Source organism: Galeopterus variegatus, unplaced genomic scaffold (genome assembly GCF_000696425.1).
Source record: "Galeopterus variegatus unplaced genomic scaffold, G_variegatus-3.0.2 Scaffold1571, whole genome shotgun sequence".
Taxonomy (NCBI): Eukaryota; Metazoa; Chordata; class Mammalia; order Dermoptera; family Cynocephalidae; genus Galeopterus; species Galeopterus variegatus.
Window position 1 is genome coordinate 313,713 of NW_007727682.1, and position 10,747 is coordinate 324,459.

Genomic DNA, 10,747 nt, shown 5'->3' on the forward strand with positions numbered 1-10,747 from the left:
CCGGGGCCTTGGTGTTATCAGCACCGCACTCTCCCGAGTGAGCCACGGGCCAGCCCCCAAGGCTGCCATTTTTAATGGTCAGTGTTTGAGCAACAAATTCCATCCAATTTAACGCAGCAGTCACTCCCCTTTCCCCAAGTAGGCTTACCCTGACCTCACACGGCCACCTGTGCTGGAAATCAGGTGGGAACAAGGCAGAGGGGGGTGGCGGGGAGCAGAGCTTGGCAGGAGAGCATGGATGGCATTCTAGGCAGGCAGGTGGGATCCGAGATCTCACAATGGAGCTTTGGTCCCTGGGGGGCCTGGTGAGTGACATGTGAGATCCTGGCCCATCAGGATGGTGACACCCTGGACAGAATGAGGAAGCAGGAAGGGGAGCAGTTGTCAGAGCAGATGAGTTCTTTTGTGAGTACACTGATTTTTGGGTGCTGCAGAACACCCAAGGGGAGCCTCTGGATTCCTTCTCTGTGACCTTGACCTGCCACACCTGCTCCATTCCCTCACTCTTCGCCATGGTCAGGAATCCCCCTGTCTGATTCCACCTGCTCTTCTCCCTCTAGCAGCAGCATGGCCTTCTGACCCTCTCAAGTCAGCAGCTGCTCTGGCTCACGGCCTCTCTGTCAGCCCCTCGTCCCCAGGGTTCCTCACCCCACTCTAGTACTGAGCCTGAATTCATAACATAGCCATGGCAGCTACTTTCTGCTCTCTGAAAGAAATAAAAAGTCTCCCCCTTGTTCTTACTGCATCACTAATCAGTCACAGCTCAAGCCCTCTGAAGCCAATGTCCCTCCTACGATCCTGTCTCCAGAGAGCCTAATCCTTCTGGGCACTCTGTGACTTAGAGACCTGCTTTATTGAAGTTAGCTTTCACGGCAAAGACAGAGTGGGAGGACAGATGAGGACTAACCCCGGAAAAATCCCAGGGATCACAGACATGGGAGGTGGGGGTGGAGGAATAGAGAGAGGAGGAGAGGATCACAGCTAGAGAACTGTGCACTCGGCATTTCACGGGGGGACAGTCTTTTTTTGTCATCCAGTTGTGATTTGCAAAACTCTGTTCAGTTCACAGGCAAAGAACAGAATGTTTCACCACAGGGCGATCCCACCCCTGGGGAGCCAACCCACAGCCTTGGCCTTCTAAGCAGGGACATTAATGGAGCTAGCTGCCCAGAAGAGAATTAATGGGGCATGCGGCTGTGGGGGAGTGAATTTGGTGGGCAGGGATGTGCACATGTCCAGGTAGGAGCCCAGGGTCTTGGGGGGCCCCTAGCAAAACGACAGACCCTCTCCCTCTCCCACTTGGATTTGGCCAGCATCATTGACCACTGCTGAGGGGCCACTCAGGGACCCAGGTCAGAGTCCAGTTTGCAGAGGGTGACGACAGAAGAAGAGTCCTTGACCCTGTCATCGAGTTATCCATAGACACATTGTGGTGAGATATTTAAGAACTGGAGGTCATTTACAAAGCAAAAAGAAAATATTAGGTCTTTTTTGGGGGGGTAGCTGACAGGTACAGGGATTTGAACCTGTGACCTTGGGATTATAAGGCTGTGCTCTAACCAACTGAGTTAACCAGCCAGCCCTAAGAGAAAGTATTAGGGAGGTGGGGAGATGGTATGGAAAAACTGAGGGTGCCCCAGCTAACCCTGTGACCTTGGGTCTCCTTAACATTCTGGCTCCTCAGCTTCCCTGTCTAAGAAACAAGGCCAGTGCCATCTGTCCTTCACTTCCGCCTTGGCCATCCAGTGGAGTCACAGGTGGACAGAGGGACATGAAGGGGAGAGAGAACTGGAACGTGGGCCTGGGGTGGGAAGAGTTTATTTCTGGTCATTTCCTGTCCATTCTCAAGGAATGTCCAAAGCAGTGGAGTTTGTCCTTCCTCATTCCAAGCATGAGAGTTAAGCAAAATGTGACCTTCCTATGGGAGCCCAGATAATCAAAAATCCTGTGGTTAATCTAGCTTATCTCTGGAAAGATACACAAGAGACTGGTAACACTGCTTGCCTCTGGGGAGGAACACAAGGCAGCTGAGGGACTGGTGGGGGACAGAGACTCGTTTTTCTCTGTATTATTCTCTTCTGTACCTTTTTAATTTAAGACATGTCGCCGTAACATCTAATAACACATCCATAGAATGCAAACTTAAAAGTGACTCAAGGGGCCGGACAGTTAGCTCAGTTGGTAGAGTGTGGTGCTGATAACATCAAGGTCAAGGGTTCAGATCCCCACACCAGCCAGCCCTCCCCCACCCCCCAAAAAGTGACCCAAGTGGTTCAAAGGGTTGGTTCAAGATTGGGGCAGAGCCAGGAGCTGAGCTTTCTTTTTAGATCCCTCTTCTCTGACCACAAGGCATAGGTGACAGCATAGGAGAGTAAAAGGAGGTACCCCAAAAAGTGACCCAAGTGGTTCAAAGGGTTGGTTCAAGATTGGGGCAGAGCCAGGAGCTGAGCTTTCTCTTTTAGATCCCTCTTCTCTGACCACAAGGCATAGGTGACAGCATAGGAGAGTAAAAGGAGGTCTTGGCGTGGACCCTGGAACTGGGACGTCTCAATGACTGTCTTTTCAATGAGCCTCCAGCTCCACCATGGGACTCCCTGGCAGGCCTGAGAGCCTGAATACAGGAGGGTGGGTGCAGTCAGCACCAGATGAGCCCTGTAGCAAAGGGCTCTTTGTCCTCACCTGCCCACCAGCCTGCGCAGCCTGCCCTCACCAGCCTCAGCAGTTCCATCAGCTGCAAGAGCTGCTGGAAGGGTGGGCGAGGGGTCGGGGAGGTGGGTGTGTGGCCACTCAGAGAGGGTTGGGCATGGCTGGGGAGAAAGGGCAGGCCACGGGTAGAACAGGGCAGACCAGGAAGTCCTCATGCAACCCTGATGTCAGCAGGGAAGTCAGCAATGGCCACTGCCACTGGTCCTGGGCCAGAACTGGAGGGGCCGATCCTGAAGCCGGCATTGGCTCCCAGGCAGCAGCCCCAATCCCGTTGGTGCCAGCCCAAGCTCAGCATGACCAACGGGCCTTGGTCTGAGTGAGCGACTCCGGTACTCCTGGTATCCTTCCCACAGATCCCAGTGCTCCCGGCTATGTCTCCAGTTCCTCCCAAACAGGTGTGGCCCTCAACATGTCTCTATCCCAAATCCACAGGCCCTGGGCTGTCAGCCTCCTCCATCCACTCCCACAGCCTAGGAGAAATGCTCCTCTCTGCTCCTCTGTCTCAGCTGGCTCTCCAGTGACAGGCACGCCCATTGCTGGCTGCTTCCTGCTCAGTGCATGCTTGGGGGACAGGACCAAGGTCACATGAGGATTTGGGAAGCCCCTGTGGGTGTGACTCCTGGTTCTGCCACTTCAACTTCCTGGGCCTCAGCTTCTCCATCTAGGCCTTGCAGCATCACAGTGTTGTCACTAGGATCCTTTGAAGCACTAATTAATTAGTAGGGCAATTTGTAAGATGCAGCACACATGTGCTATGTGTCATGTTGTTATTAGATGTCACATTATTATTATTGAGCTCCTAGTAAACAGATGCTGAATGAATCCTGGTCCTGAGATGATGACATGTAGAGGGTCCTCCATGGATGGTCGGGCCCAGGTGTTTCTACCTTGGACCCGGGCACCAACAATGACAGGGGAGTGCAAATGGAGCAGAGTCCACCCTCCTAATCAGATAAGAGGGTCTGGAGACTTGCCAGTGGCCACCTGACCTCTCCCAGAAGAGGAAGAGGGCTGGCATGGACAGAACCCAAGTGTCAGAGCCTCAGGGGTGCCTAGGCCCTCCATTTCCACTAGATAGGTCCCCTGGGGGTGGGGCTCAAGTCCCAGCACTTCTCTCATGCCGCCCATGCAGGAGAGTGGGGATAACTCAGAAACACTCATTGCCACCCCAGTCCCCAAGCAGGGCCTGCCTCCACATCCTTAGGTGGCCCTGCTCTGCTTCCAGAAGGAATGTAGCTGGAGATCTAGGAGGACCGAGGCAGAGGAGGTGAACGGCTATGTTTGCAAGGGTGGGCGGGGTGCTGGGGACAGGCTGAGCTCAGCCACCCCTGGCCTTGCGTCAGCTGCAGGGCTGGCTTCCAGGCCCTGGGAATTGGGCAGGAGGCTCCCAGGAGAGCCTCTTGTTCTCAGGGAGAGAGTGGCAAGGACAAGCAGGCAAGTCTGGGGCTCCTTGGCCCCTCCATTTCCAAGTCACCCCGCTGCCCCAGCTCCCAGCTCCCTAGGCAGCAGATGGTCTGTGTTATCAAGGGCAGGCACAGCCAAGGGCCCTGGGAGATCACCCAGCCTGCCCGAGGTCTCTCTGCTGGAAGCCGTGCTAATGTTGGTAGGCATCTCCGAGGTAGATCTGGGAAGTTTGGGGCTGGTTTCTCTCTGGCCCATGACATCACCGCTTTAAAAATGGGCCTCCACCAACAGCCATAGGTGCTTCAGATGTGAGCAGGAAGTGTATCAGGGAGACCTCCATGTGGCCAGTTATTACTGTTATTAACAACAGTTATTACTGTTGCATCTCTGGGCTGAATGTGACAGGAGGGACACTCAGTTCTGTTGTTCTCCCTGGGACCCAGCTCCAGTGTTTAGGATTTATAGATGCCCTACCTTGCACACCCTCTATGCCTGGATCCTCTTGGGGTGCAAAAGTGTATGTGCATGCAGAAGAGTCTGTTCCACGTGTAAATGCAACGACAATTCCCCTTCTCTGTCCCTCTTCCTGGAGCTTCTCACCGGGGGTTGTTGAGTCTCGTGGGCACCCTCAAGGTGGCACGACCCCTGGAGGGCACCCCTCAGCCTGCCTCACTCTCCGCCCAGTGCTCTCTTGCCGGCTTCAGGGCTGCTGTCTGGGATGTCCTGAGAGCAGAGCTGAGGGCTACGGGGCAAAGGAACGGAGACCCGAGGAGGGTCTCGAGCAAGAGTGAGCTGGGGTGCAGGAACGCAGGGTTCATGGGGCGCCCTCTGTTCTTACTTGGTCTTGGGTCAGTTCTCACTCAGTGCTCTGGCCTCAGTTTCCACATCTCTCTCCCTCAATTCCTTTCCATCACCAGGCCTTGCCCCCTGCTAAGGTAGAGGAAAAACGTACTTCCCCCGACCCATCCATTCAGACTCCCCCCACGCCCTGGCCCCGGCTTGGGCTTCAATTTCCTCACCTATGACATGAGGAGACAGTACAAGGTGGTGCAGGGGCTCCCCAGCTCAGGGGCTCCCCAGCTCAGGGGCTCCCAGCTCAGGCGCTCCCCAGCTCAGGGGCTCCCAGCTCAGGCACTCCCCAGCTCAGGGGCTCCCCAGCTCAGGCGCTCCGGGAGTCCATGATGCTATTCTTTGGCCAGAACTTCCATTGCTTTCTGTGCTCTCTCCCACCCAGCCCCCACCTCAGCACCTGCCTCCTGTTGCTCCTTATCTCTCACCTTCTGTCCTTCTGACTTCCAGTCCCCTGTGGGGGCTGGGCCAGCCCACTGATTATCTCAGGACAAACATTTCAGCAATCTGAAACCCACGTTTGCCTTTTAAAAGCTGTGTCTCCTGGGTTATCTTCAATCGAGAGTGCTTTGCAGAGGGGCACGTCTCCCCAGAGGCACAGAGGAGGACAAACCTTGTGGGGCTGAGCAGGGAGGGGCTGGGGGGTGAGGGGAAGGAGGGGCGGGGAGGATAGGAGTGAGGTGGGGAAGGCGGCTGGGCTGTGAGAGAGTTGGAAAGGCCCTTAGGGGTCATCTAGGCCAAGGTCACGCTGCCCCTCTCACCCCATTTTAAAGATGAGGAAACTGAGGCCCCGCAAAATCAAGTGACCTGAAAGAAAGTATATGTGAACACCAAAAAAAGAGAAATTTGATTTCAGTTTAAAGGATGCCCCTTTAAATGGAATAATTTTGCTTCAGGAAAAGCTCACACCATGGGTTGTGTGTTTTTTTTTTTTTTGTCACTGATGATGACACGGTGATGTCATCACCATGCTCCATCGGTGTTCTGAGGACCAGGTATGGAAACCAGTGTCCTGACATCCTTCTGCTCCCACCACCACTCTCTCTCTTCAACCTGATTTGCAAAGTAAGGAAAGGGAACATCCAAGAAAATTTAGATCAAAAGCACCTTTAAAATGACCCCAGGGGTTGTCCACTTAGCTCAGTTGGTTAGAGTGTGGTGCCAATAAAATCGAGGTCCAGGGTTCGATCCCTGTACTGGCAAGCCATCAAAAAAAAGGAAAAAAATAAAACAAAAGCAGCAGAGGGGCCCGGCCCGTGGCTCACTCGGGAGAGTGCGGTGCTGATAACACCAAGGCCACAGGTTCAGATCCCATATAGGGATGGCCGGGTAGCTCACTGGGTGAGCGTGGTGCTGATACCACCAAGCCGAGGGTTAGGATCCCCTTACCAGTCATCTTTGAAAAACAAAAACAAAAACAAAAACAAAAAAACAAAAGCAGCAGGAAAAAAAACCCCCAAATGACTTCAGTATCCCCATGAATGCTCAGTGCAGCCATAAGGTCAGTAGGATCACGGTCGCTCAGAGTGGTGTGCAGGCAGGAACTCGGCCAGGGGTTCTTGGGCCAGGGCTAGGATTTACTCCGTGCTGAGCAAAACTGCAGTAAGCAGGTAGGTAGGTAGGTGTGTAGGTAGGTAGGTGGGTAGGTGTAAGTAGGTAGGTGGGTAGGTATGTAGTTGGGTAGGTAGGTAGGTGGGTAAGTAGGTAGGTGGGAAGGTATGTAGTTGGGTAGGTAGGTAGGTGGGTGGGTAAGTAGGTGGATAGGTAGGTAGGTGGATAGGTAGGTGGGTGGGTAAGTAGGTGGATAGGTAGGTAGGTGGATAGGTAGGTGGGTGGGTAAGTAGGTGGATAGGTAGGTAGGTGGATAGGTAGGTGGGTGGGTAAGTAGGTGGATAGGTAGGTAGGTGGATAGGTAGGTGGGTGGGTAAGTAGGTGGATAGGTAGGTAGGTGGATAGGTAGGTGGGTGGGTAAGTAGGTGGATAGGTAGATGGGTAGGTAGGTGGGTGGGTAAGTAGGTGGATAAGTAGATGGGTAGGTAGGTGGGTGGGTAAGTAAGTAGATAGGTAGATGGGTAGGTAGGTGGGTGGGTAAGTAGGTGGATAGGTAGATGGGTAGGTAGGTGGGTGGGTAAGTAGGTGGATAGGTAGGTGGGTAGGTATGTAGTTGGGTAGGTAGGTAGGTGGATAGGTAGGTGGGTAGGTATGTAGTTGGTTAGGTAGGTAGGTGGGTAGGTAGGTGGGTGGGTAGGTATGTAGTTGAGNGGTGGGTGGGTAAGTAGGTGGATAGGTAGGTGGGTAGGTGGGTGGGTGGTTGGGCAGGAAGCGACTTATCCCTCTTGCATCCCTGGAACTTGAGGATTCTGAGAGTATTGACCCTGGAAAGACAGAGGGTGTGCCAGCTCTATCATGGTGGAGAAGGGCTGTTTTTCATGTCGCTTGATTCAAGGGCTCTTAGATACTGGGAGTGAAGGTGTGGTGGGTGGAGGGGAAGTCTTTCAGCAGGTGTGGAAGAGGAACGAGATGGTAGTTTGGTGCCTGGCACAGAGAAAGCACTCAGTAAATATTTGTGAATGAACAACTGGAATGTGTGGCATAGTTTATGGTAGATCCAGAGCCAGCCAGACAAGTCTGAATTCTGGTTGTGCCACTAACTACTTTGTACTTCAGACAAATCCCCTGACCTCCCTGAACTTCAAGAACACAAGTGTCCATACCAAGCAGGAGTCTTCTCTACAAAGATGAGAAGCCACACTCCCCCTAGCTTCACCCAAAAAGGACATTTCTAGCTAACACGGCTGGGAGGGGCACTAAGGCAAAAACCTGGATCTTGGGACAGAACCCAACTTCTCCAAGACTCTTTCTCTTTGTATTTGCTTGGCTTCTGCAGACAGGCTCTATCCATGTGACAGAAAAAGTGGCCATTTGCCCCTCAAACTGAAGTTTGGAAAGAGGGCTTCTCTCTAACTACATCAATATAGCCATCTCAAGAAGGTTTTGATGGGCCCTGTTTGGTCCTAGGCAGACCGAGGTCACATGCCTTGTCCTATAGTGGGGCAAGTGGACTGTGTTATCAGGAGAAGGGGGACGGGAAAGCCAGGTGGGCAGACAAAACAATAATTATTACAGTACCTACAATGCCTAAAGATTTCGTGTGTGTGTGTGTGTGTGTGTGTGTGTGTGTGTGTGTGTGTTGAAGAAGCCTAAGTCAGGGGACAGTCCCTGAAAATGGAGAACACAGGTGACCAGAACAAGCTTTGCCTATTCAGTTATGATTGTCATTAGGTTCCAAGCATTTTGCTCCCACTAGATATCACGCTCTGGGTTAGGCTAAGTATATGTCATATACGTACGTCATTTCTCACTGTCACAACAACCCTAAGACATAGGTATTATTAGCCCTGTTTTAAAAGTGAAGAATCACTTGGAAGAGCATGGTGCTGATAACAATAAGGTCAAGGGTTCAGATCCCCATACTGGCCAGCTGCCAAAAAAAAAAAATGGTGAAGAGACCAAGGTTAAGGTTACACAGGAAGTGAGTCATGCAGCCGGAATCCCGCTCAGGTCCTTCTGCCCAAGGTCAGGCTGCCTCTTCAGAAACTAAAGCTGAAACCCACCAAACGGTTGCTTAGACCACACTCTGAGCCCCAGCAGGCCCAGTTCTTCCTAGGACTGTAGCCGCGGCTTCCCTGCCCTTCCCGGCTGCTCTGCTCGTTTCCTCACTCCCCTCTCCAGCCACGGCCACAGAGACAGCAGATCACTGTCTGCAATACATGCGCTTCTTCGCCAAATGGCATTTCTCAAAGATTTGATCCCCAGCTGGTGACCCTGCCTAGAATTTTCTAGAATCTGGCCTGCTGTGGGGGAGGAAATGGGGATGGGGTGCTTGGAGGGATACCGGCATAGTGAAAAATCAAGGGGCATCGTCTCTCGCCTGAATCCTGGGAATACCTGCAGCCTCAACTGTTCTCCCTGCCTCAGTGCTGCCCCCTCCAACCCACGCAGAGCTGCGTAACTAGAAGGGTGGTCCTTAAAAGCCATCGCTCTTGCATCCTACCCCTGCTTAGAACCTCAGTGGCTCCCCAGTGCCCACACTCCTTACGGAAGTCTCCAGGCTTCTCCAGATCTAGACTCTGCCAGCTTCTCCAGCTCTCTCTCACTGCTGCTCTTCACGCTTGGGAAGGCAGGCGACTTGGAACAGTATGAAGGCCACTAGGCATATGTGGCTAATTAAATTTATATTCATTAAAAATGTAAAAAAAATTTTGGGGGGCAGCCAGCTGGTATGGGGATCCGAAACCCTAATCTTGGTGTTACAAGGTTGTGCTCTAACCAACTGAGCTAATGGGCCAACCCTTAAAAATAAAATTATTAATTAACAATTCAGCTCCTCAGTTACACTAGTCACATTTCAAGCACTCAATAACCTCTTGTGGCTGGTGGCTACTGTACTGGACAATGTAGATATAGAATGTTTCTATCAGCATAGAAAGTTCTATTGGACAGCAGTAGGTTGGACTTTTAAAGGAAGCTCTGATAAAGGAATGTTCAGCTGTAGAGGAACCCAGGATAGACTTGACCTATTTGGTGAATGTCAACAGATATCTGCCACCTACTGTATTCCAGGCCCTGAACACACAATTGTGGGCACTAGTATCTGGTCCTGGGAATGAAAAGGCAATTGCTAGGGGGTGCCCCTAAGTACCCGCGCCCAGGCTGGGGGAGGGGGAGGTGCCCTGGGAAGGAGCATCTAGGTGCAGACCTGCAAGCTGACAAGACAGGAGGCACGCACAGCTGCTCCTCAGGCCATGCATTTTTGCCCTCAAGGGCCCTAATTACAAACTGTTCCCTCTGCCTGAACTGCTCTTCCTTTCTTTTTCCCCTGGGAGGGAAGAAAAGGATTCTAGCTCCTTGAACTTTGTCCCCCAGCTAGGACAAAGCAGAGAGTCGCTGTTAGGCCATTAGCTCAAGAGCTGTGGGCTGTGGCCTCTACTTCCCCACCACAGTCCTCATGGCTTCAGGGCTCAGTAAAAACAGGCCCCGAGGTCTTTGCGACCACAGAGCAGACAGCCCCTCCAGGGAAGCTGCACCTGCAAAACCCACGGGGATGCAGGGGTTGGACAATGCCCTGAGGCCCATCCGAAGGCGCTGAGCTCCCCAACCTCCACAGCCCTTGAGTTGCTGCCTGGGTGAGGCTGAAGAAGACCTGGAGGCCACTCTGTCCCAGGGTTGGGCTAACCCCGCTGAGGGAGGGCCTTGGGGTCTCCTGCCCTGCTTCTGCTAGAGGCCCCCAGCACCTAATCCTCTCCTCACACACACACAGTGTCCACCCGCGCCTGCCCTGTGCCAGCTGCCGCGGCTTTGACAGTGGCAGCTGACTGACCCGAATTCACAGTAGGTTTGTTTGGGAGAGAAGAGCTTGAGTGCCGCCCCCAGGCACCCTCTTACGTGGAACACATCACTTAAGCCTCCTAACTGGAGGACAGTTACGTAGGGACAATTATCTTCCCCTCTGTCACACACGAGGAATTAAGGTTCTGAGAAGCTAATCTGCCAGAGCCAGCAGTGACGAAGGCGACCGTCAACGCCCTACAGCGCAGCCCGGCCGCCGCCCTCCCCCGCAGCCTGGCACTGGCATTTCACATTGTCCTGGTGGCCGCTCCCCCCACCCCCCCAGCTCTCCGGGGCTCCCGCGCTCCCGCCCGGGCCTCGGTGGGATCCGGCGCCTCCCTGCCCCGCCGGAGCCAGAGCCCGAGTGGGTCGGGAGGCAGAACCGGGGGCCCCAGGGGAG

General features: G+C 53.4%; 1 protein-coding gene across 1 annotated transcript in view; it reads right to left on the reverse strand.

Moving 5' to 3' along the window:
• Positions 1-2,420: 2,420 nt before the first annotated feature.
• SH2D6 (SH2 domain containing 6) overlaps positions 2,421-10,747 on the reverse strand; it is a 29,893-nt gene continuing 21,566 nt past the window's right edge. Inside the window, 3 exon segments of the mRNA XM_008577750.1 lie at positions 2,421-2,611; positions 2,680-2,807; positions 4,784-4,902. Of these exon segments, the coding sequence (XP_008575972.1) occupies positions 2,421-2,611; positions 2,680-2,807; positions 4,784-4,902 (438 nt within the window).